This window comes from Pelobates fuscus, chromosome 13 (genome assembly GCF_036172605.1).
Source record: "Pelobates fuscus isolate aPelFus1 chromosome 13, aPelFus1.pri, whole genome shotgun sequence".
NCBI lineage: Eukaryota > Metazoa > Chordata > Amphibia > Anura > Pelobatidae > Pelobates > Pelobates fuscus.
In genome coordinates this window covers 104230228-104257655 of record NC_086329.1, presented here as the reverse complement: position 1 = coordinate 104257655, position 27428 = coordinate 104230228, and the positions used below count along the sequence as shown (strand labels likewise).

General features: G+C 47.7%; 1 protein-coding gene across 1 annotated transcript in view; it reads left to right on the top strand.

The window, feature by feature from the left end:
• LOC134582565 (roundabout homolog 2-like) overlaps nucleotides 1-25624 on the top strand; it is a 63953-nt gene extending 38329 nt beyond the window's left edge. Inside the window, exon 5 of the mRNA XM_063439242.1 lies at nucleotides 25425-25624. Coding sequence (XP_063295312.1) covers nucleotides 25425-25529 — 105 coding nt within the window. The 3' untranslated portion in view covers nucleotides 25530-25624. The remainder of the gene's footprint in view (nucleotides 1-25424) is intronic.
• Nucleotides 25625-27428: the final 1804 nt, after the last annotated feature.

Genomic DNA, 27428 nt, shown 5'->3' with positions numbered 1-27428 from the left:
CCTCTCCCTCTCCTCTTTCTCCCTCTCCCTCTCCCTCTCCCTCTCCTCTTTCTCCCTCTCCTCTTTCTCCCTCTCCCTCTCCCTCTCCCTCTCCCTCTCCTCTTTCTCCCTCTCCCTCTCCCTCTCCTCTTTCTCCCTCTCCTCTTTCTCCCTCTCCTCTTTCTCCCTCTCCTCTTTCTCCCTCTCCCTCTCCCTCCCTCTCCCTCCCTCTCCCTCCCTCTCCCTCCCTCTCCCTCCCTCTCCCTCCCTCTCCCTCCCTCTCCCTCCCTCTCCCTCCCTCTCCCTCCCTCCCTCTCCCTCCCTCCCTCTCCCTCCCTCCCCCTCTCCCTCTCCCTCTCCCTCTCCCTCTCCCTCTCCCTCTCCCTCTCCCTCTCCCTCTCCCTCTCCCTCTCCCTCTCCCTCTCCCTCTCCCTCTCCCTCTCCCTCTCCCTCTCCCTCTCCCTCTCTCTCCCTCTCTCTCCCTCTCTCTCCCTCTCTCTCCCTCTCTCTCCCTCTCTCTCCCTCTCTCTCCCTCTCTCTCCCTCTCTCTCCCTCTCTCTCAGGAAACTTTCACTTTCAATCTAAAAAAAAAAAAAATTGTGAAGAGATTTTTTTTCTCTCAAAATACAGTGTTTACATGAGAAAGGCTGCAGGGCGCTATAGATCTCACCTGAACAACCTCATTAAGCTATAGTTGTTCAGGTGACTATAGTGTCCCTTTAAGAATCATTATATATGACTGTTTGTATATGTATATGTATTTTATATGATAAAATTAAATAAATTTTTTTTTTTTAAGTTTATATTTTATATATGTTTAATGTTATTTTACTGTTAATTCATTTGATGCCAGGGGGCCCCTTTGATTTAAGGTTTAAGTTTACCCAGCTGGCAGCTCTCAATAGTTAATATAATAAAACACTGGTCTGTTATTATTGCTTATCTAACCTTGAATAATAGAACGACTAACCAGGTAATAGTGCTTCCCATGTATTAGAGAAAGTACAAACTAATATTAATATTATCACGCAGCGGCGGCTTTTAATACCTGGTCGTTGTATGGAAAATAAATAATTCATTAATATGAATATGCAGGATTGGTAAAACTGCTTCCATATTGTGTTAATTCTTACTATCATTTTATTAGGAATAATCTCTGCTATGATTTTATACATAAACAGATTGATATCTAGTGGTATATTACTAAGGCTATATATATATACCAGGGGCGTAACTAGAAACCTCACTGCGGGAATCTGTTAAGGCCCCCCCACTGGTATACAGACAGTATACAGACAGCATACAGACAGCAGGTATATATAGAGATTATCTGTCTCTGCTCAGTGTATGTAGATATTATTAGTCATTATTCAGGGGTGACATTGTGTCCTATATAACCCCATCAGACTGTGCTAAGATCTCTAACACTGTGTGAGTTACTGACACCGGTTACATTTATTATAACATGTAATAAATCTCACATATTAGTACATGGGGCGATACGCTGCAATCTAATAGCATTGTTATATATAACATAGTCAGTTTTGTACAAATCACAGAGAGTCAGGAGATCAGATCAGTCAGAATAGACATGACAGGTGTATAGTTGCCATATGGGCAGTCGTAACCTAGGACAAAAACCCCACATCCCTAACCCAATAAGACACTGACACTAGGGTATATGGGTAAAATTGTCCACAGCTTTTATTAACCATTAGTTTAATAATAAGTTATCATCAATAATAACAATCATAAATATAATAATAATAATTTAACATATAAATATGGGTCATTGCCCCCATACTCCGCCCTCGCAACCGCATCCTTCTTTTAATATAACGGGCAATGACCCCCAACATACCAACACATAAATATATCTTTAACAATTTTCAACCTTATTCCAACATAACCATTTAAGTGCCAACCATAAATAACCACGGTAGGGGTATACCCGGATACCCCTACCCCACCAGGTTCTGAGCCACCTCCAGGACTCGAAACCTACCAACCACCAGTGACCACAATTTCCATGTCCGTGACGTTCCTCATGGGAGCCTATTTCCTCCTCCTCGGCTCCCTAACCCGCCACGGGCTCAGACCTTGACCCCTTAAGCTGTCTGAGCTCCCCCACCCCGGAGAAAGAGTGCCTTTTGCATCCCCTCCTGCAGCGCCAGGTTCAGCAGGTCCCAGCCCACCGCTGACAGGCGAACGCCGTCCGGGCGATAGTACCCTGGCAAACCACCTTCCAGTTCCACGTGTCTCACCACAACTTCCTCACAAAGCTAGCCATCAAACTATTAACTTTGCCCCTGCATCTATCCAAAGCCGCGTAGTCCCGGGCATGCCTCCAGCGCAGCCGCGGGACCATTTCCGACCACACCAACATGACCCCGGGAAGCAGATCAACCAGCCTGTTAAGGTCCTGTTTCATCCACTTCACTAGCCTCCGCTGCGGAATGAGGCCCAAGTCGTTGCCCCCCGCATGTAGTACCAACATGTCGGGCCTTACCCCGCTTGCCACCTTCCGCAACACCACCCCGCATATATCCCTCCAGCAATATCCCCTGTACCCAAGCCATTGTATTGTCAACTGGTCCTTTGGAAAGCCCAGCTGCTGGCCTTTCGATCGAGCTGCAGCCCTCCTGGCGGCCCAGAAGACGAAGGAATGGCCCATGATCCAAGCAACACGACCTGGGGAAGGAGGAAAAGGAACAGTATAAATACCCCCCGGGCCCAACAGAGTGCCCACTCCCCCCACTAGCGCCCTAGCTAGCACTCCAATAAGCCTAAACGAACATAAGAGCGAAACCTGACAGACTCCCATCTCCCAATCCTCTTGACCAAGTCGTCCCCCAGTCCCAGGCGCGCAGCTTCTGTGGCTGCTCCGATGCGAAATGAGTGGGTGCCGTAGGCGCTCGCACTCAACCCCAGTCGTACCAAGCCCTTCCGGAAAACTTTAGTGAATTGGAAGCGGGATAGCGATGAGCCGTCCGCATGCACCAAGAACGACCCGTCCACTATCGGCCTCCGCTCCAAGTAGTGCACCACCGCAGCCACTGGACACAAGGCCGAACCCGGCAGGGAGCCCAGGGTCACGTCCCTGCCTGCCCCTTTCACGTCAGTTTTAGACCTGGCCAGGTGCACCACCAACTTTCACTCAAGTACGCGAACCCCCGCTGCCTGTATGCCCCCTGAAGCAGACCGTGAGGCACTCACCAACTCACCAATCCTGAAGGCCCCGAAAAAGGCCAGGAGGAATGCCGCCGTAAACAGAGCCACTTCAAACCCATCGAAGCAGATGTCAGGCAAGGCCCGAATCAGACCCCCCAGTACCCGTACCGACACCGGGCGCCTAGTGTCCGGCGCCCTACGTCCCCTTCGGTAGCCCTTAAGAGCCTGCCGTATAACAAAAGTTTTTGTAAGGTCCTCCCCCCCACGGAGCTTGAACCAAAAGGCCATTGCCGCCATGGTCCTGTCCACTACCGCCGGAGACGCACCGCTTGCCAACAAATGGAAGATGAACCACAGGAAGGCGTCCAGCTGCGGCTCCCCTGACGCTCGCCTCCCCAGCCCGTCCCAGGAACGCTCCCATGCACCCCAGACCTTACTGTAGGCGGCCCAGGTGGCCGGTGCGAGCGACGCCTTCACAAGACCTCCAAGCATGACGCTCCTAACTGCCACATCTCGTCCGGGCACGCCAGGCCCACGTCCAGCGCCTCCGGGGCCACCGTCCGGAACCTGGACCACTGAAAACAAGACAAAGCATCAGCCACCTCGTTCAGGTACCCTGGTACATGTCGCGCGCGAAAGACCACATTAAGGGACATGCACAGCAAGACAAATCGCCGCAACAACGCCACCACTGGCCTAGACGCTGCGGACAGGTTGTTAACCGCATGCACCACGGACATGTTGTCCGAGAAGAAGACCACTTTCCGGTCCCGCAAGCTAGCCCCCCACAAGGCCAACGGTACCATATGAAATGGTGTGGAGACCGGGCCCCAGCCGTAGCCGCTGACAAGCTGCGGCTAAACACCCTACCCATAGGGATCACCCGGCAGGCGAAGTTGAGCATCCCGATCAACGACTGCAGTTGCCGGAGCGTCACCTTACGCGCCTGCCGCACCTCGCCCACTTTAGACCGTAGCGCCTCCAATTTGGACAGCGGCAGACGGCATTCCCCCAGCTCGGAATCGATCTCCAAACCCAAGAAGCTAAGGCACCCGGTCGGGCCCTCCGTCTTCTCCGCCGCTAGCGGCACCCCAAATCGGCCAGCCACCCATTCGATGGTCCTCAGCAGGTGCAGGCAAGCCGGGGAGCCAGCCGGCCCCACACAGAAAAATTCATCCAAGTAATGTACCACCGCCCTGTCCCCGGCCTCAACCCGCACCACCCATTCAAGAAAAGAACTAAACTTTTCGAAATAGGAGCAAGAAATGGAGCATCCCATGGGGAGGCACAAATCCACATAGTAGCCCCCTTCGAAAAAACACCCCAGCAGGTGATGACACGCCGGGTGGACAGGGAGCAGCCGAAAAGCCGCTTCAATGTCAACCTTTGCCATAAGAGCCCCACGCCCAGCCTTCTTCGCCAGCTCGACCGCCTGGTCGAATGATGCATAAGAGACCGAGCACAGCTCCTTATCAATGTCATCGTTAACTGACCCGCCCTTAGGGTACGACAGGTGGTGAATGAGCCGAAACTTCCCGGGCTCCTTCTTAGGGACCACACCAAGAGGGGAGACCCGAAGGCCCTCCATCGGCGGTACCGGAAACGGCCCAGCCATCCTACCCGACATAACTTCCTTACCCAGCTTGTCCCGCACCACCCCTGGAAATTCCGCCACCGATTTCAGGTTGCGCGGGTGCCCCATGCTCTCTCTAGCCTGGAACGGGATATAGAAACCCTGCCCGAACCCGGCCCTGAGGAGCTCGGCGTCCGCCCTATTACCGTAGCGGCTTAGCCATGGCTCCATCGCGTCTAGCCTCACTGGGGTTAGTCCCCTGGGCAGCGGAAGCCCCTCCACCGCCAACCGCGGACCCGGCTCCCGATCCCCCGGACTTACCTTTCTTGAAGCAGCGCTGCAGCCCATGTGCCCCCCCGCAGCCGGAGCATTCATGCTTAAATCGGCAGGAAGCACCCCATTTGCATTGGCCTTCATTGAACAGCCAGCAGAGTCCCTTTTGCGAGGCGGCCGACGAGGCGGACTGTCCTTTCGCGCCAGCCGCATGCTGAAAGGCAGGTCCATCTGGTCCCACCTCATACCCGGATTAGCCGCCAACCGCTGTCGGAACTGCTCGTCATACCGCCACCATGCCATAGGTGCGGTATGCCTCCCAAATCCCGTCCAAGTAGCAGAATAGGGAAGAGCAGACGCCCGGTGACTTTTCCCCTATCACGCTGGCCAAGACGCAAAACGCCCTTAACCAGTTCCCAAAGGATTTCGGTATCTTGCGATACTTCTTCCGCTTCTCCTCTTCCTCCTTCTTCTCATCTTTTTTATCTTCCTCCTTGAGGTCAATAAATTCCTCCAAGAGAAGGAGAGAGAAGATCTCTAAGTACTCCCCCTTCCAGATCTTGTCTTTCACCTCCTGTTTAAGGTGGACCCCGAGCGGGCCGGCAAACGAGACGTATGCGTGCTGCCTTGCCGCATCCGACACCCCCCCAGTCAGTTCCGCCCGCTCGTTCCCAGCATCTCCAGGGCCGGGTGCGGCCCCTGACTCTACACTGTGTGCCGGCGCCGCCGGGGGCCCCGCCCCAGGCCCACTAGCCGCTACCCCCTGTGCCCACACCTGCCCAACGCTCACCCCTGAATCACCCCCCGCCCCCAATGAGTGGAGCAGTGATTGTAGTGTTTGTATTAGTGTGTCTGAGTGCAATGATCCGTTGGACTCACCGGCCAAGCCCCCAGAACCGGAAGCGCTCGGGGCTGCGATGGGAACTGCTGTGCTCCCACGAATGGCAACGTCCACTGAAGTCCCGCCAACCGGGGAGCTCACCCGGTGCCTCCTGAACACTGATGAAGAGCGGCTCCGTGACCTGAAACGAGGAGAAGAAGTCCTGGGCAGGGTGCACTGTTCCCCAGCAGCCCTCCCGTCCCGACCCAGGGAGCGCCTGCCGACCACCAAGGCCTCCCGGCACCCGCTGTCCTGTCGCTGCTTCCCAGGGGCCACACCCCGCGGGCTACGACTCCTACCGACACCACCTAAAACCTGCCCCCGTCGACCATGCCTGGGGGACCCCCCCCTACCTCCCGCGGACCCACTAGATGAAGATCGACGTCGCCGCCTCTCGAAATGCCTACCGGCCCTAGCGCACCTAACTGGGGAGGGACTCCCACTGCTAGACCCGGAACCCGACCTAACACTGGGCCGACCCCGCCTACGCCCCCCCCTCTCAGCCCCTGAACTACTAAGGGCCCCACCCTCCTCACCCCCACTGCGCCCTGAAAAACTGCCCCTACGCTTCCCCCCCCGAACCCCCACTACCCCCTGTCCAGCCCTCCTAGACAAACCCCCTGACCTACCAGGGGGAAGAGCCTGCCATCCTCCCCTACCTCCCCTTCTCCGGCCACCCTACCACTGGACCCCTGTGCTAAAACAGCCCGACCACCCCCTGCCACTTTCTGACCTCGGCTAACCGGCCCCCCCTCCCCCACTACCAGTCTCTTGGGGGAAGCCCGACCCCCCTTGTCCCCTACAGCCTGGGCCCTGTCCTTCCCCTGAGTACCCTTAATGCCAGCCACATCATGGGGGGCCCCTTGAGGATCCCCAGCACTTGCCTGCTGCTTCCGGCTCGCCAGGGGCCCTCTCCGGGCCGTCCTGCCCTGGGCCCCGTCCTTCCCGGCCTCCAGTGTAGTGGGTGCCCTCCCGGGCTGCATCCCAGACGGGCCAGGCCCTGGGGAGGGCCGTTCTTCAGCCGCACGCCGGGTGCCACCCTACCCGGTCCGGGGTGCGCACCGTCAGCCTCCGCAGCTGCCACCCGCCGGGAAGCACCTCGCCTAGGCCCGGGCCGCGCCGCGGGAGGCGGGGCCTCAACCACGGGGTCCGCGGGCCTGCTGTACGTGCCGCTTCCGCCCGCGGCCTCCATTCCGCCGACACCTCCATCCTCCAGTCCCGATCCAGGACTCAGACGCCACGGGGGCCTCCTGGCCCGTTGTGGCCTCTCTCCGCCGCCATCCCTCTCCTCCGCCGCCGCCGTCAGGATCTGGTCCAGTTGGGCCCGAACCCAGCCCGCGTCCTGTCGCAGCGCCGCCGTCCGGATTCCAGCCAGCAACCTCTCCACGTCTTCCATGGCCCTGCAGAGGAGACAAAAAGGGGAAAACCTCACCCAGAAAAGCAGTGAACACCAGGGTGCACACAAACTCGGCTAGGTAAGAAATTAAATGTGCTCTGCCTAAAATGGCTGCCTATTTAAGTAGACCAGCCCTATTACCCACAACCACCCAGTCCTGGCCGGCTCCTCCTAAGCCCGCCTCCTAACCCCTGTCAAGGCCCTCCTCCGCTAAGCTGCGCTTTGGCTCCTTGGGGCTACAATACTGAATACAGATTATAGAACACATGACACACTGTACATAAATAACTGGAAGAAAAAAAAAAGATCTCTAAAACCGTGTGAGTTACTGACAAATCACAGAGAGTATGGGGAAACAAATTAGAACACAAAATACACAATACTAAATATAGAATAGGACACTTTGTGTGAATACCTGGAATAACTCTCTCCCCTCCAGGATGAACACACAGTGACCTGTGTCCTAGAGAAACCAGTAACAAAAATGTAGAATAACCGGTATCTCCATATTATAATAATAACACATACCCAGCGACCGCAATCAGTCCAAACACTGAGTGAACCTGTCTGTAACTTAATGGGCGGAGTAACATCAATGGGCGGAGTAACATCAATGGGCGGAGTAACGTTAACATCAATGGGCGGTAATAGTGACGGTGTCCCCGCCCTCTGGTTGGCTGAGCGCTCGGTCCGGTTCCCGCCGCTGTCTCTGCTCCCCGGGCGGCACGTGACGATATGGAGGGGAGCGGGTATGTGGGGGGCGCGCTCGGTATACCGGGGGAGAATCTGCATTGTGTCCGTGTGTGGGCGGGGTTATACCGCGTGTGGGCGGGGTTATATCGTGTGTGGGCGGGTTTATACAGTGTGTGGGCGGGGTTATACAGTGTGTGGGCGGGGTTATACCGTGTGTGGGCGGGGTTATACCGTGTGTGGGCGGGGTTATATCGTGTGTGGGCGGGGTTATATCGTGTGTGGGCGGGGTTATACAGTGTGTGGGCGGGGTTCCACTTGCGCTATACAGGCATATAAAGTAAATAGAAGTAGGAATTCCATCTCCCAGTTACATTCACCGAGAGAGATACAGCATCACATCATGTACCGCCTGATACCAGGTAATGGGGGGGGCACTATTATATTGGGGTTCTCATACTGGGTAATGGGGGGGGCACTATTATATTGGGGTTCTCATACTGGGTAATGGGGGCACTATTATATTGGGGATCTCATACTGGGTAATGGGGGGCACTATTATATTGGGGTTCTCATACTGGGTAATGGGGGACACTATTATATTGGGGTTCTCATACTGGGTAATGGGGGACACTATTATATTGGGGTTCTCATACTGGGTAATGGGGGACACTATTATATTGGGGTTCTCATACTGGGTAATGGGGGCACTATTATATTGGGGATCTCATACTGGGTAATGGGGGGCACTATTATATTGGGGTTCTCATACTGGGTAATGGGGGACACTATTATATTGGGGTTCTCATACTGGGTAATGGGGGACACTATTATATTGGGGTTCTCATACTGGGTAATGGGGGGCACTATTATATTGGGGGTCTCATACTGGGTAATGGGGGACACTATTATATTGGGGGTCTCATACTGGGTAATGGGGGACACTATTATATTGGGGTTCTCATACTGGGTAATGGGGGACACTATTATATTGGGGGTCTCATACTGGGTAATGGGGGGCACTATTATATTGGGGTTCTCATACTGGGTAATGGGGGACACTATTATATTGGGTTCTCATACTGGGTAATGGGGGACACTATTATATTGGGGTTCTCATACTGGGTAATGGGGGACACTATTATATTGGGTTCTCATACTGGGTAATGGGGGCACTATTATATTGGGGTTCTCATACTGGGTAATGGGGGACACTATTATATTGGGTTCTCATACTGGGTAATGGGGGACACTATTATATTGGGGTTTTCATACTGGGTAATGGGGGACACTATTATATTGGGGGTCTCATACTGGGTAATGGGGGGCACTATTATATTGGGGTTCTCATACTGGGTAATGGGGGACACTATTATATTGGGTTCTCATACTGGGTAATGGGGGACACTATTATATTGGGGTTCTCATACTGGGTAATGGGGGACACTATTATATTGGGATTCTCATACTGGGTAATGGGGGACACTATTATATTGGGGTTCTCATACTGGGTAATGGGGGGCACTATTATATTGGGGTTCTCATACTGGGTAATGGGGGACACTATTATATTGGGGTTCTCATACTGGGTAATGGGGGACACTATTATATTGGGGTTCTCATACTGGATAATGGGGGACACTATTATATTGGGGTTCTCATACTGGGTAATGGGGGACACTATTTTATTGGGGTTCTCATACTGGGTAATGGGGGACACTATTATATTGGGGTTCTCATACTGGGTAATGGGGGACACTATTATATTGGGGTTCTCATACTGGGTAATGGGGGACACTATTATATTGGGGATCTCATACCGGGTAATGGGGGGACACTATTATATTGGGGTTCTCATACTGGGTAATGGGGGGACACTATTATATTGGGGTTCTCATACTGGGTAATGGGGGGACACTATTATATTGGGGTTCTCATACTGGGTAATGGGGGGACACGATTATATTGGGGTTCTCATACTGGGTAATCGGGGACACTATTATATTGGGGTTCTCATACTGGGTAATGGGGGGCACTATTATATTGGGGTTCTCATACTGGGTAATGGGGGACACTATTATATTGGGGATCTCATACTGGGTAATGGGGACACTATTATATTGGGGTTCTCATACTGGGTAATGGGGGACACTATTATATTGGGGATCTCATACCGGGTAATGGGGGGACACTATTATATTGGGGTTCTCATACTGGGTAATGGGGGACACGATTATATTGGGGTTCTCATACTGGGTAATCGGGGACACTATTATATTGGGGTTCTCATACTGGGTAATGGGGGGCACTATTATATTGGGGTTCTCATACTGGGTAATCGGGGACACTATTATATTGGGGTTCTCATACTGGGTAATGGGGGGCACTATTATATTGGGGTTCTCATACTGGGTATTGGGGCTCTCATACTGGGTAATGGGGGGCACTATTATATTGGGGTTTTCATACTGGGTAATGGGGGGCACTATTATATTGGGGTTCTCCTACTGGGTAATGGGGACACTATTATATTGGGGTTCTCCTACTGGGTAATGGGGACACTATTCTATTGGGGCTCTCATACTGGGTAATGGGGGGCACTATTATATTGGGGTTTTCATACTGGGTAATGGGGGGCACTATTATATTGGGGTTCTCATACTGGGTAATGGGGGCACTATTATATTGGGGTTCTCATACTGGGTAATGGGGGACACTATTATATTGGGGTTCTCATACTGGGTAATGGGGGACACTATTATATTGGGGACCTCACACTGGGTAATGGGGGACACTATTATATTAGGGTTCTCATACTGGGTAATGGGGGGCACTATTATATTGGGGTTTTCATACTGGGTAATGGGGGGCACTATTATATTGGGGTTCTCATACTGGGTAATGGGGGCACTATTATATTGGGGTTCTCATACTGGGTAATGAGGACACTATTCTATTGGGGTTCTCATACTGGGTAATGGGAGGGACACTATTATATTGGGGATCTCATACTGGGTAATGGGGGGCACTATTTGTAACGGATCACCTGGCACCCCGACTGAGTACCTCCGTTAATGGATGCTCCTAGTGCTTCCTGAGGGCTCCAAGCACTCTGGCAGACACCATAATCACCGAATCCAAGAAACCTTTAAATTCTCCCAAGCGTATGAATGCTGTAGACCATCGAATAGGAACCATACGAATAGGCTTGTACCCCTAGCAGTCAACTGGAACAGCATACAATAAATCCTTCCCCCAATAATGAGACGACACATCACTTTGAGGTTAAAACAGGAACTCTAGACTGGCTCATCCAGCCTGGCTTTTATTACACTTGTACACTTACAGGCCACACCCAGGGGGAGGCATAAAATAACCAATCACATACATGGTTCCACCCACACATCCCCTCCCCTCAGATAACAGTAAACCCAATTATACGGCACACATTTTTAGCCAGGTTCTGGATGTACCCCCAAAACAGGGGGTACAACTTTAAATCCAGCATCGCTGGATAGCCCTTATTCAGGGGGACAACATATCCAAAAATCAGTTCATTCGGATAAACGGTTCGGGAGATATGGGGTTCCAAAGATTTGACCGACCGCATGGGTAAAGTATCCGAAAACAGTTCCATGCATTTTGGCCCTGCGGTCGGTCACAAACAAGGGAATGAAAACAGACGAATTGCCTGTGTTATAGAGCCTGGAGAGGGTTTGAATGAATTCCCTTGTTTGTGGGGTTCTTTCTACCGAACGGCGGGTCATTCGGTAGTTTCCATACGAATTTCTGGAAGTATGGAGGTCTCAGCGGTGTTTGCCTAGTCAAGTGTCCGATTTTAGTTCCAGACACTCGACGGCAAAACACCGCTGTTCGGTAGTTTAAGATGGCCGTCGCCACGTGTTTGTTTCCCGAATGGCGGCCACCCAGAGGACAAAGAATACATTGCATAGATTGCCAATTACCCGTTTGCAACATTGTTGCAAACTGTAATTGGAGGCACACTTATTCCTGGGTGGTCTGGTTGTTCGGTAGTTTCACTCAATATAATGAATGGAGTGATTCTACCGAACAATCAGGGGAATGCTGCATACATATCCCAGGTTAAACTTAATACACATATAATATTACAGGCAGTACACTAGAATATGTATCACAGTCTTAAAGGGACAGTAGTCCCAAAAGTCCCAATATGTCCATAGATGCTGTTAAAAGGGCCAGTAGCAGCAATATACAGTACAATATGCCCCAAATAACCCAGGGGCCATAGTCAGTAGGTAGGAGGCTAGCAAACAGGCTTCTCCAGGGCCCAGTGGCGAGGTTGGTTTCGCCACACTATTATATAGCTTTCAATTTGAAATCCAATCAGAGTGCTCTGTCATTTTATAGAGCGTGGGAAATTTCTTTGGAATGTGTTTACAATGAGCGAATCTCATTTGCAATGATTCTACTCATGTATACATGATTGCTGACGTGAAATGGTTAAGGTCTAAGAAACACGGATGGAGATAAGACGTTAAATGAAGGTATTTACAGCCAGGAGGGCAAAGGATGGAGGGCGCTGGGTAGAGCAAACTTGTTGTATTCCAACAAGATTCTATCACCCCAAATATTAATAACTATAAGTCCATAAAATATTGGTGGAATACATTCACTGATCTAACAATCAGGAACTTAATGTCCAGAAATAAACTTCAGGTATAAGCGGTAACATTGTTATAGTAACAAATAATAATATGGAGACGGTGGACAATCTCCCAAGGTTCGGTCAGTATCTGAAAGTTGCAGGAAATGAGGATTCTCAGTATTCCTGTTAGCTGTGTTTGTGCCTCCTGTGGGTTCAAACTTCAACTTTAAAGGGACTCTATCGGCTCCCAATTACTTCATCTCAATGATGTGGTCTGGGTGTCATGTCCCCTGTGTTAACCCAACAGCTGAACACATTGCTGTTCTGCAGGGTTTGCTGCGCGAGTGCCCTATCCTCAATGCTTCCCTCTAGGAGACCATGGGGTTGGCTGAGATCAGGGCCGGACTGGGAGAAAAATTCGGCCCGGGCATTTTTTTATCCCAGCGGCCCACTAAGAAGGGGGCGGGGCAGAGAGGGTGTGTTTCGTCATCACTAATGACAAGCATGCCCCCTCTCAAAGTGAGCATATTGGTTCAATGCTCTTCCAGGGCAGACCATGCGCAGAGCTCTGCTAAAGAGGTCTAGCATGAGAAAAAAAGCCCTGTATTTGTTCTGCACAGTGCAAGCAAATTTAATAACAGGCTTGCACTGTGTTTCCTTGCAACTTGTCTCTGGTGTCTCTATAAATGGATACCAGGAGACAAAAGGAAAGAGTATTGTGCATGTGTTTGGAACCTGCTTGTGGGATTGCGTGTGTGTAGAGTGAGCTGATTGTGGTGTGGTATTGTGTAATAAGGTCGGTTTTAGTTGTGTTGTGTTTTTGGTGTAATGTAGTGCATATGTGGCTAGGGGCTGTAGAGAATGTGTGTATAGGGGATGCAGTAAGTGTGTGCATACAGGCTATAGTGTGTGTGTGTGTGTATATAGGTGATGTAGTGTTTGTAGGGATTGTAGATAGTGCGTGTTTAGGGGTGTATTATGTGTTTGTTTACAATGAATCTAGTGTGTTTATAAGGGATCCGGAGTGTGTATTTTAACCCCTTAAGACCGGAGGGCGTACTATTACGTCCTTTTAAAAGCGGCTCTAAACGCCGCCGGACGTAATAGTACGCCCTCCGGTTTTTAGTAACTTACCCGGTCGCTGGCGGTCCCACGCCGGCGATCGCGGTTCGGGGGACTCCCAGGGAGCCCCCCGCGGCACGTCCGCCCTCCAGGAGCCCTCCCGGCCATGTGAGAGTGAGGTCCTTGCGAGGACCTCACAATCACATGGCCGGTATAGCTGCCTGCTGCATTGCCAGCAGGGGGACCAACTGTAATGACAGTTGGTCCCCCCTGCTGGCTGAAAATCAAATAAAAATGTTTTAAAACAGTGTAAAAATAAATAAATTATATACTTAGATCATATATATATATTATATATATATATGATCTAAGTATATATATATACACATATACACACATACACATACACCGTCTAGGTGTATTTTAATATTAATATATATATAATTATATATATATATATTAATATCAAATTACACGTAGACTGATACTGATTAAATATATATATAATTATTGTTATATATATATTTATAAATAATATAAAAAAAATTAATATGTAAATACGTAAAAAAATTAAATAAAAAAAATAATTAAAAATAAAATATTAAAAAATATATAGATGTGTTTTATTTCGTTCTAACTGTATTCTGATATTAATATATATATATTTATATCAAAATACACTTATAACGAAATAATATATATATCTATATACATAAATATATACGTATATATCACTATATATATACCTATATATAAATAAAAATATAAAAAAAAAAAAATATATATATATATATATATATATATATACGTATATGTATATATATACATATATTAATTCTACACATATATTTATGTAATAATTTTACATAATTAGGTATCCTAATTAATTACAATTAGCGGGACCTGCCTGACCACCCATGCCGAAAGTATAGGGAATTTAATTTGCTAGCACTATATTTAACCCTATAACTTTCCAAGACACCATAAAACCTGTACATGGGGGGTACTGTTTTACTCGGGAGACTTCGCTGAACACAAATATTAGTGTTTCAAAACAGTAAAATGTATTACAACCATGATATCGCCAGTAAAAGTGACGTTTTTTGAATTTTTCACGCACAAACAGCACTTACAGGGACGATATTATTGCTGCAATACTTTTTACTGTTTTGAAACACAAATATTTGTGTTCAGCGAAGTCTCCTGAGTACAACAGTACCCCTCATGTACAGGTTTTATGGTGTTTTAAAAAATTACAGCGTCAAATATAAGGCTTGTGTTTAATTTTTTTCACATTAAAATTCGCCAGATTGCTTACGTTGCCTTTATGACCCTATGGTAGCCCAAGAATGAAAATTACCCCTATGATGGCATACCATTTGCAATAGTAGACAACCAAAGGTATTGCAAATGGGGTATGTCCAGTCTTTTTTAGTAGCCACTTAGTCACAAACACTGGCCAAAATTGGCGTTTTTTGCATTTTTCACACACAAACAAATACAAACGCTAACTTTGGCCAGTGTTTGTGACCAAATGGCTACTAAAAAAGACTGGACATCGCTTATTTGCAATACCTTGGGTCGTCTACTATTGCAAATGGTATGCCATTATGGGTGTAAATTTATTTCCTGGGCTACTATACAGTCTCAAAGGCAACGTAACCAATCTGGCGAATTTCAATTTCAAATGTAACACGCTATATTTGACCCTGTAACTTCCCAAAACACCATAAAACCTGTACATAGGGGGTACTGTTTTACACGTGAGACTTTGCTGAATACAAATATGTGTATTTTATTGCAGTAAAAGCAAACAGTATTATGACATTGACAGTTAAAATGTCATGAAGAACGAAAAAAATAAAAAAAAATCGTATTTTCTCCAATTTTTTTCATATTAAATTATGTTTCATAGCTAAATATTTGATATTAAATGAAAGCCCTGTTTCCGCTGAATAAAATGATATATAATAAGGGGGGGTGCATTTAATATGAAAGAGGTGAATTACGGTTGGACAGACATATAGCGCAAATGCCAGGTTTTGTTTACGTTTTGTTTCGTTCACAACTTGTACATTTGGCTGCGGTGTTAAGGGGTTAAGAATGTAGTGTGTGTGTCTGTAGGTGGTGCAGTGTGTGTGTATACAGGAGTCTAGTGTGTGTTTGAAGGACCCAAAATGTGTAGGAGATCTAGTGAGTGTGTGTATATAACGGATTCAGAGTGTATAAAGGGATCTAGTGTGTGTGTATATGATCCAGAGTTGGGTAAGGGATCTAGTGTGTGTCTGGAACGTAATGTGTTTAGGAGTGCAGTATGTGTATATATGTGTGTATATATATATATGTGTGTATATATATATATATGTGTGTATATATATATATATGTGTGTGTATATATATATGTGTGTGTATATATATATGTGTGTATATATATATATATATATATATATATATATATATATATATATATATAGTTATATATATATATATATATATATATATATATATATATATATATATAGTTATATATATATATATATATATAGTTATATATATAGTTATATATATATATATATATATATATAATATAAATATGTTCGGAAGTATTGTGTGTATGTGTGAGGGGTGCAGTGGGTGTCTGTGAGGGATGTATTGTGTATGTGAAGGGTGCAGTATGTGTGTGTGATGGATGCTGTGTTTGAGGGGTGCTGTGTGAGGGTGCTGTTTATTATGTGTGTGAGTGTTATGTGTGAGAGGGCTGTGTGTGATGGGTGTGAGAGTGCTATATGTGATGGGTGTGAGAGGGCTGTGTTGTGTGAGAGTGCTGTGTGGGATGGGTATGAGAGTGCTGTGTTGTGTGTGATGGGTGTGAGAGGGCTGTGTGTGAGAGTGCTATATGTGATGGGTGTGAGAGGGCTGTGTTGTGTGAAAGTGCTGTGTTGTGTGAGTGCTGTGTTGTGTGAGTGCTGTGTTGTGTGAAAGTGCTGGGTGTGAGAGTGCTGTGTGTGAAAGTGCTGTGTGTGATGGGTGTGAGAGGACTGTGTGCGATGTGTGTGAAAGTGCTGTGTGTGATGGGTGTGAGAGGGCTGTGTGTGATGGGTGTGAGAGGGCTGTGTGCGATGTGTGTGAAAGTGCTGTGTGTGATGTGTGTGAGTGCTGTGTTGTGTGAAAGTGCTGTTTGTGATGTGTGTGTGAGAGTGCTGTGTTGTGTGAAAGTGCTGTGTGTGATGGGTGTGAGAGGTCCGTGTGTGTGTGAGAGTGCTGTGTTGTGTGAAAGTGCTGTGTTGTGTGAAAGTGCTGTGTGTGATGGGTGTGAGAGTGCTGTGTGTGATGGGTGTGAGTGCTGTGTTGTGTGAAAGTGCTGTTTGTGATGTGTGTGAAAGTGCTGTGTGTCTGTGTGAGAGAGTGCTGGGTTGTGTGAAAGTGCTGTGTGTGATGGGTGTGAGAGTGCTGTGTGTTACAGACCTGTGTGTGCTGTGTGTGATGGGTGTGAGTGCTGTGCTGTGTGTTAAAGACCTGTGTGTGCTGTGTGTGATGGGTGTGAGTGCTGTGTTGTGTGAAAGTGCTGTGTGTGATGGGTGTGAGAGTGCTGTGTGTTAAAGGGCTGTGTGTGATGGGTGTGAGAGTGCTGTGTGTTAAAGGGCTGTGTGTGATGGGTGTGAGAGTGCTGTGTGTTAAAGGGCTGTGTGTGATTGGTGTGAGAGTGTTGTGTGTTAAAGGGCTGTGGGTGATGGGTGTGAGAGTGCTGTGTGTTAAAGGGCTGTGTTGTGTGAAAAAAAAAAGTAGGCATTATGTCCCCCCCTCCCTTCTTACCTTTAGCCTGGGAGGGGGGGACCGGCAAGCTGGTACCTGGGAGAGAGAGGGGGGGGACCGGCAGAATCACACCACAGAATCCCTGGTGGTCCAGTGGTAAGTGAACTCTAGCCTGCGGGCTAGAGTTCACTCTCGCAAGATCCGGTCGTTGCCATGGCAACGCACCGGATCTCGCTAGAGGAACCCGGTGGAGCTGCAAGATAGAGCTCCGCTGGGTCCTCTCCCTCCCCAGCCGCATGTGCAGCAGGTCTGTCAAAGTGGGCCGGTGAGGGAGAGCTTTGATCTCCCCACCGGCCCGGCATGGAATACAGCAGGGCCGGCGCTCGGATAGTGCCGGCCCTGCATAGACCGGCAGGGGAGATCCTGGGACTTCCCCTGCCGGCCTCGGCCCCACGGCCACCGCGGCCCACCGGGCATTTGCCCGGTGTGCCCGATGGCCAGTCCGGGCCTGGCTGAGATAATTGATTCTGATGATGTCAGCCAAAGAGGCGGATCTGTGAGGGAGAATTGGAAGTAACCCCACCTTTATACCCTGGCAGCGGAGGCCTGGTCACCTAGATGGTTACTAGGGCACTATAGCGATAGGTAAATACATTTGTATCCCTAACTATAGTGTTCCTTTAAGATATACTAACAGAGAAGCTCTTAGTGAGCAAGCTCTGTGAGTCGATACTGTGGGTTATATGGGTGCACACAAAGCCACACAGGTAAAAATAATGAACCACTTCCATAATGAACTTTTCTATAAACCCTTAACACCTAAAAACAGCTCTCAGACTACAAATGACAAATCTCAGTATTAGGATATTGTTTCCACAGCCCAACAGATAACTGCAATCATTCTTTATGTTTTAGTGGGCTACAATTCTCTCACACTCCCAGACTTATCTGTGAAGGAGGTGGTGTAGTCATCCTTCTCTCCCTTCAATGTACCTTTCAACCAATCATAACTCCCCCTACCCCAGTGATGGCGAACCTTTTTGAGCCCGAGTGCCCAAACCGCAATACATGCCAACTTTTTTTCCCTCAAAGTGCCAACATGGCAATTAAACCTGAATACTGAGGTTTACGTTTAGAAAAAACTACTCGTACAGTTAACAACTTTTGTTTTAAAAGAGAGTTAAATTATACAAATTTTAAAAAATGATATAAATTAAGCTTATATTCGTATCTCCAACAAATGCAATACATACACACAGACTGCTGAACACATTCACACACCAACTGCTTAATACATACACACACCGAGACACAGACAGACTGCTAAATACACACACAGTCCGCTAAATACACGCACACTGCTGAGTACGCAGTCTGCTGAATACTCGCACGCAGTCTGCTGAATACACACACACACACACACTGCTGAATACATAAAGACTGCTGAACACACACACATATACTGCATTGAGGGGTGCAGTGTATGTGTCTGTGTGTAATGTTGTGTGTGGGGGGGTGGGGTGCTGTGTGTGGGGGGTAGGGTGCTGAGTGTGGTGGGTGGGGTGCTGAGTGTGGTGGGTGGGGTGCTGAGTGTGGTGGGTGGGGTGCTGTGTGTGGGGGGTTGGGGTGCTGTGTGTGGGGGGTAGGGTGCTGTGTGTGTTTGGGGGAAAGGGTGCTGTGTGTGTTTGGGGGAAAGGGTGCTGTGTGTGTTTGGGGGAAAGGGTGCTGTGTGTGTGGGGGGGTAGGGGTGCTGTGTGTGGGGGGGTAGGGGTGCTGTGTGTAAGGGGGGTAGGGGTGCTGTGTGTAGGGGGGGTAGGGGTGCTGTGGGTAGGGGTCCTGTGTGTAGGGGGGTAGGGGTGCTGTGGATAGGGGTCCTGTGTGTAGGGGGGTAGGGGTGCTGTGGGTGCAGGGGTAGGGGTGCTGGGGGTAGTGGGAGTAGGGGTGCTGGGGGTAGTGGGAGTAGGGGTGCTGGGGGTAGGGGTGTTGGGGTAGTGGGAGTAGGGGTGCTGGGGTGCTGGGAGTAGGGGTGCTGTGGGTAGTGGGAGTAGGGGTGCTGGGGGTAGTGGGAGTAGGGGTGCTGGGAGTAGGGGTGCTGGGAGTAGTGGGAGTAGGGGTGCTGGGAGTAGTGGGAGTAGGGGTGCTGGGGGTAGTGGGAGTAGGGGTGCTGGGAGTAGGGGTGCTGGGGGTAGTGGGAGTAGGGGTGCTGGGGGTAGTGGGAGTAGGGGTGCTGGGAGTAGGGGTGCTGGGGGTAGTGGGAGTAGGGGTGCTGGGAGTAGGGGTGCTGGGCGTAGTGGGAGTAGGGGTGCTGGGCGTAGTGGGAGTAGGGGTGCTGGGGGTAGTGGGAGTAGGGGTGCTGGGAGTAGGGGGAGTAGAAGGAGTAGGGGTGCTGGGAGTAGGGGTGCTGGGGGTAAGGGGGTAGGTTATTACATCAGTATCCCCCCCTTCCCTTCTTATTACCTTTGGTGAAGGGGAGGGGGGGAACAAAGCCATCCCTGGTGGTCCGGTGGTGGTATGCAGGACAGGAAGACAGGTCCTGCAGCTCTCCTGTCCTCCCGCGCGATGCTGTGTGGAGCGTTGCCATGGTAACGCGTGGCAACGCTCCACACAGCTCGCGGGAGGTCGGGAGAGCTGCTTCCTCGATCCCTCCCCCCTGCTTCCGGTCCTCCCGACACGGAAGTAGAGTAGGCGCCTGCCGTTTCGGGCAGGCAGGCGCCTACTCTGCAGTGATGGCAAAGCTATGGCTGCCTGCCCACAGAGAGGGCCCGGCGTGCCACCTGTGGCACGCGTGCCATAGGTTCGCCATCACTGCCCTACCCTATCCTTTTCTTCCTTTGAAGTTCACACTGTCCGCCTATTTAAACCCACTCCTTTAAGAATTGCTATAATCTACCGGCACCCTCGGGTATCTTAGACTATTCATTGAGCACTTTTCTTCCTGGCTTCCCCACTTCCTCTCATCTAGCATTCCTTCCCTTATACTTGGGGATTTCAATATCCAACAACCCCAATTGCACTGATGCCTCTTGTCTGCTCTCTGTAACCTCGTCCTTTGGCCTTACGCAATGGTCCAATTTAGCAACCCATACAGCGCCTTCACCAATCTCTGTACCACCTCTAATCTCTCCAAGATTCCTTTTCCTCTATCTGACCACCATCTGCTGACTTTTGACATCAGTATACCTAAGACCCAATTGACTCCACCATCTGAACATCAAGCATTTCTCCACTAAGCTCCAAAATCTCTTTTTACCTATCTCAAACCTCATCTGTCCTAGCTCTGCAACCTCCTTCTACAATTCCACCCACTCCTCTCAACTAGACATCATGGCACCTCCTACATTTAAACACAGCAGGCGCCCCCAACAACAACCTTGGCACACCAAGCTGACTCGATACCTCCAAAAATGCTCCAGAACTGCTGAACGCTGTTGGAGAAAGTCTCACTGTGTATCTGACTTTCTCCACTATAAATGTATGCTGAGCTCTTACAGCTTGGCTCTTTCCTCTGCAAAAGTAAATTACTTCAATACCCTCATAACCACACTCTCCCGTGAACCCAAACGACTATTTCACACATTTAACTCTCTTCTTCGCCCTATTGTTCCTCCTCCACCTACTAACTTGACCGCCTCAGACTTTGCTACTCACTTCACTGGCAAGATGTCTACAATCAGGGAGAGATCTCTCATCTTTCTTCTTCCCCTAACCTCGCTCCCTCTGCTGTTCTATGTTCATTCGCACCCGCTACAGTGAAAGATTTCTGCTCTGCTCCAGTCCTCCCGCCCCACCACCTGCTCCCTAGATCCAATTCCCTCCCATTTCATCCATACGGTCTTCTTCTCTTTCTCCACCTCTCACTAAAATTCTCAATCTCTCTCCCCTCTGGCATATTTCCATCGCCCTTCAAACATGCAACTGTAACCCCAATTCTAAAGAAGCCCACCTTGACCCTAACTCCCATGCAACTACCGCCCTATCTTGCTACTGCCTTTTGCATCCAAGATCCTTGAAAGAGTTGTGTATGCAAGATTGACAGACTTCCTCGAGTCCAATTCTCTGCTAGACTCACTTCAGTCTGGTTTCCGCGCTAAGCACTCTGTGGAAACGGCACTGACGAAAGTATCCAATCATCTACTCGTTGCAAAATCTCTCGTGTTCACTACTCTATCCTAATTCTCCTTTACCTGTCTGCGGCTTTGGACACTGTTGATCATCAACAGCTTCTTCTCATCCTCCGCAATATCCGTCTACAAGATATTGTGCTCTCCTGGTGCTCCTCCTACTTTTCCCAGCGCTGTTTCAGGGTTTCTTTCTCTGGCTCTGCTTCTTCTCCCCAACTCCTCTCTGTTGTTGTCCCCCAAGGTTCAGTCCTTGGTCCCCTACTGTTCTCTATCTATACTGCCTCCCTTGGTAAGCTAACTAGTTCATTTGGCTTCCAATATCATTTCTATGTGGATGACATGCAAATCCACCTGTCCTCTCCTGATCTCTCCCCGTCCCTCTTGACTAGTGTCTCTGACTGCCTCTCTGCTATTTCTAACTGGATGACCGCCACTTCCTTAAACTCAACTTGACCAAAACTGAAATTCTAGTCTTTCCTCCCTCAAGTGTTGCTACTCCTGTGTCTCCCTCCCTCCAAGTTAACGGTGCTACCATCAGCTCCACCACGCATACTCGCTGCCTAGGTGTTCTCTTTGACTCCGACCTCTCCTTCACGCCTCATGTTTAGTCTATCGCCAAATCCTGTCGTTTCCATCTCAAAAACATTGCGCGCATCTGACCCAATTAACGCCAGGTACGCTCTGTCTTACGTCTATCTTCTGTCCGTACTCCCACCTCTGATGCTCGCCTTCAAGACTTCTCCAGGGCTGCACCGTTCCTGTGGAACTCGCTTCCCTCCTGCGTTAGATGCTCACCCAGTCTCTACTCCTTCAAAAAATCATTAAAAACCCACTTCTTCAGAAAAGCGTATCAATTTTGTGTCACTTTACCCCACTCCCTCTAGCATGTAAGCTCATTGAGCAGGGCACTCAACCCCTCTCTTCCTGTGTGTCCAACTTGTCTGGTTACGACTACATGTCTGTTCGTCTACCCACTGTAAAGCACTGCGGAATTTGTTGGCGCTATATAAATAACATAATAATTGTGTGTTTACACTCTGTATCCTGATCTGTAATGAATGTAACTGTGTCTTTCTTCCAGCTCTCCTGCTCCTCCCGCTGGGTCTCTCCTCTGGTATAGACCATGTACTGGTCGCGGTGGGTTCAGACCTATCTCTGTGCGGGATGACGTGCGTCACGGGTGGATACGCTATCCTTGATTGTTCCCCTAAACCAGAACCGATCCTGGAATACAACTGTGATCTCCGTTATTGGAAGCCGTTCAGTAATTACCGGCACAGGGTTGATCTCGATGTATCCAGCGGATGCGCAACAATCAGAAATATTCAGAAAAGGGATGGCGGTCGATATTTTTGGGTACTGATTGATAAAAACCGTACAGAAAGTGTGAACCAATATACAAGAATCAGCATTATGGGTAAGTAATCTGTGGGCTGTACAGAGAGTTAGGGATGGGATACATTGATTTTAGTGTAAATTCCCCCGAAAGCTCACATGAAAGCCGCACATCTATTAAGTGATTTAAAAAAAAAAAAAATTAGCTGCAAGACCCCTCCCACATAAAGAATAAACACAGCAGGAGTTAATGGAATAGGTAGTTTATCCCCAGATACGAAGTCACAATAATCAGTTCTGATGTTTGGAAACGCTCGGTAAACTGATCACTGCCATATCGTGGCTGCTATTATTTCACACACAGCTCGGTTCATTGATTAATAAACCAGGCTTTGTTAAGATCTTGGCAACATAAAGAAATTAAAGACAGATATAAACATGATTAGACGTAGGTAGGCACACTTAATCAGATTTTAATAAGAAAATGACAACACAAATTATTCTAAGCCTAGGGGCTCACTTAAATAAGGTCCTATTCCCAAAGGGCCAAGTAAAATTACAAATAATATAGATATAAACATGATTACCGCATATCACCCCATGTACTAATATGTGAGCGGCTGTACAGGATTTATTAAATATATGGAAAATAAATGTAACCAGTACAGTGTCATTATTAATAATCTGTTTCTTACCCTGTATCATGGAAAAGGGATGGTAAATACCGGTTTTACTATTGAGAGTTAATGGAGAAATCACAATGACGGTTCAATGATCCTCAGTTACTGGGTTTAGTAAATCCCACCCAGCAGACATGCACATTCACTGCCTCTGATCTCCATCTCTTATCTCCCAGATAAAGTCTCCATCACCAACCTTAGCTCCAGTCTCAGTAATTCGGGGCTGACCACATCTCTGCGAGTTCAGTTTACTGGGGAGATCGAACACACAGTCACCTGGACCCGAGATGGAGGAGACCTGCCCGAAGGCCACCAGCTGAGTAAATTTAATGACACCCTCACTGTACGGAGCACGGACTACGGGACATACAGAGTGACTGTTACTAACTCAGTGAGTGAGGACCACGCTCAGCTCACACTCACACTCACAGGTAATGGGGCTGTTATGGGATTTGGTAATCCGAAATATCTCCCCTCCCCCTTACTGAGTAACATCACAGCCATAAAGTGAAGCTTCACACCGCTTAGTAAATATCACTAGACATTCTCCATAATCTGTCCAGTCCCAAAATGCCTCCAGCTGGGTATTATCTACATATTCTGCCTCTATATAAAGGATATTACTAGGATTAGTCTTGGCTATAACATATCTGTGGTCAACACACCATTCTAATGTACAGAAATGGCCCTATATGTGGATACATTCCCTCAGATCCTCAGTAATCTCTATGGGTCCAAGTCCTTGGGATGAGAACCCTATGACGAGCAGTTTATGGTTGAATCTAGAACCCGTGGCTGTAATCCTTTCTATGAGATCTTCTTGTTCTCCTGTCCATTTCCCCTTCTCTCCTCGCCAGCTGGGCTGACATTCCCAGAACATGTGAGCGTCTGTGAAATCTCTTTCCTTTCACTCTATTCTTTTCTTCTTACATGGAGCCCCAGTCTGTGTTTTATACACATCCATGGAATGATGCATGTTACACGGCTTCTCTGCTCCGGGGAACACGTGTGTGATGTGGGGTTTGATATGTTACCTGTTTAACCTGTTCCATGTATGTGGACATTAGTGGAGGCTGGAAACATACAGAGCACTAACCATACCTTCCTGATGGTGGCGCTATGGTACATCCTTACTGCAGGTTTCCATCCATGTTCTAGTATAGATTTGTATTGAGAATTGCTTATTTAGTGATTGTTAGTAAATAACCAGATATTAAATAATCTAAATGGATTTATTGTGTGTAGAGTCTGTTACAGCTGAACCAGCTCCTGTCTCAGGAAGATTTAGAGTCTCCTGGATCGCTGTCAGTATCATGGCTGTTGCTATCTATGCTGTGCTCCTGGGGGTACGTACCTTCTAATACTCTGATATTCAGCCTCCGTACAATGCAGGTTTAAGGATCTCCCTGCATGGCCACAGGTGGGCTGCTCCATATTAGATACCTGTGCTAATACACAGAATCCCTGCTGTTCCTGCTCCCGGAGGACTGGGGTTTGGGGTACCCTTTCCATTTCCTGCCCCATTGTGTCCCGAGTGGTAAAAGTGGGGTGATTGGGGTCCCATGTAAATGGCAGGATGACCTCTGACCCCTGTGTATTGAGTTAGGGGTGCGGTAGGTCACCCATGGAGAGAGGAGGTGACTCCAGGATATTTATCAAAGTGGGGAATTCTGAGCTTCCAGAATCCAATCTGCTGGGATCAGTTTATCAGGAGATACTTTATTACTAAATACAATGAGTTCCTTTAGTGAGGATTCCAATAAATAACTGTGTAATAAGATCTTTATAATATAAAAGGGAATTATTAAACCCCATGTTCCCTATTGATATTACATTGTGATATATGGATATAATGTGTGTTTAATATGGATTTTCCATTTCCAGGTATTTATTAAACGGAAGATGCTGAATCCATATATTAAACCCCAGTGTGAGGATATTGTTACAGCTCATCGTACAGAGCGCGTGGAACTCCGAGAATCCGTCTAATCCTGCACGAAGTATTATATAAATGTGAGAAAACATAAAGATTGGGCGTGAAAATGGCATTAACAGTAAAATATAAAATAATACATTCTCAGGGATATTTATTTAAATCTGTCACTAAATATTGTTATCATAAATAGGAATATCTATTAATGCAAACTAAAAGTATAATACAGAGTCTGGCCACCAGATGCCGCCAAAGGATTTTATATATATATATTTTTTTTTAAATGTAAAATGCAATACAAATAGGATATAAAAAAATAACTATTAAAGCAGAGAGTCGCATTCAGATATTTAGTTATAAAATATTCTCACGAGGAGATTCTGTCTGTAATGTATTGAAGGGGAGATGGAGAATCAGATTACGTCTATTACCTGCACGCAGTGCGCACTGACGACAGAAGTAAAATATGCCCATAACTGACATTCGACATTCCAGGAATAGGGGGAAACTAGCCCCCAGCACAAAGTGCAGATACCTCTGGGTGTTCAGGGTTTCAAACTGAAACACTGCACAGCCAGATACCTACCACCATAACCACTTCACAAATAGAAGTGGTGGTTGGAGTAACCCAGTAAGATAAGTGAATACTGCCTGGTTTAATAGCTGAGATTTATTGTTACTTTATTATATAATGAATGTACACAGTGTAAATGTTATAATTTACTTTCAGTGTAATAATAAAGAGTTTGATATTTAATGTGTATTTATTTATTCCTATTGCTAATGGCCGGCTGTGTGATAATCGGAATAAACTCCTACAGACACTGATTTACTTAGGATTAGGTTTCAGTGTGTTAGAGCAACACCTGGTGGACATTGCTGAACAAACACTTTATAATTATTATTGGGAAGTCTTAAATATATCTATAAAAAGGTTTAAATTACAATAACGCTACACCTCTCTCTATTTTATAAAGCTCGACACTCCCCCTAGTGGTTCTATCTGGTATTTCTATTGGTTACATTCATTCTGATTATTGGGTCTCTTTCTATACAAGCGACAAGTAATAACAAATAAACCGTGCTTTTAGGCGCTTCGAATATAATGTGGTGAAGAACCTGATTCCGCTAAGCAGCTCACACACGTGTAGGTACCTCCAAACCTTAACACAATAGCATGCAGAAAAGTGGGGTAATGGAAGTGAGACAGAAGGGTCACAACAAACAAAACCCAGTGGAGCGCTAATTTAATTGTCTAAACTCACCCTTTAAAAAAGGGGTATGCCAAACGAGAAAATCTAGAGGGAAAAATATAAAATGGGAACAATGGTGCAGTATATCTGGACTGGATGTTCTTTAAACAGAGCTGTATATATAAAACTCACATGGTTCAGAGCCAAGCAAAGATAGGCTCAGGTCATAAGCGCAGGGGTATTTTAAAGCAAATACCAGGCTTCTTCAATAGCTTAATGTTAGTCCTCAGAGAAAAGGAGAGAAAGGGAACAATGGACCAGAGTCCTAGTGTATTAACTTCACCCAATCTGTCAGAAAATCAAATACAAGTACTTGCTCACCTTTAAGAGAGCCAATGTAAACTGGGCTCTCAGTGTGATGGGTATTGTGCCTTTAAGAGGGCACTGCTCTTCTTTGTTAAGCAGGAAAATAGATGCAGGACGTAGGCTCATGTAGACAATATAAAATTTATTGTAATAAAACACTTACATAAAGTAAAAAATAAAATGTCCCATAAAATAATGGTGAGTCCTCGTCCGAGACGCGTTTCGCCTTATAGAAAGGCTTTTTCAATCGGTATCCTGCTCGTAAAATCCCGCCGGTTTAGATAGCCCAAAAACCTTTCCCATTGGTGCTTGTCGCCTTCCTGATCAGCCAATGGAGGGAGGGGTGTGTTCGTCATCTGTTGTACATGTTCGTAATGACGGAAGTGACGTATCGTA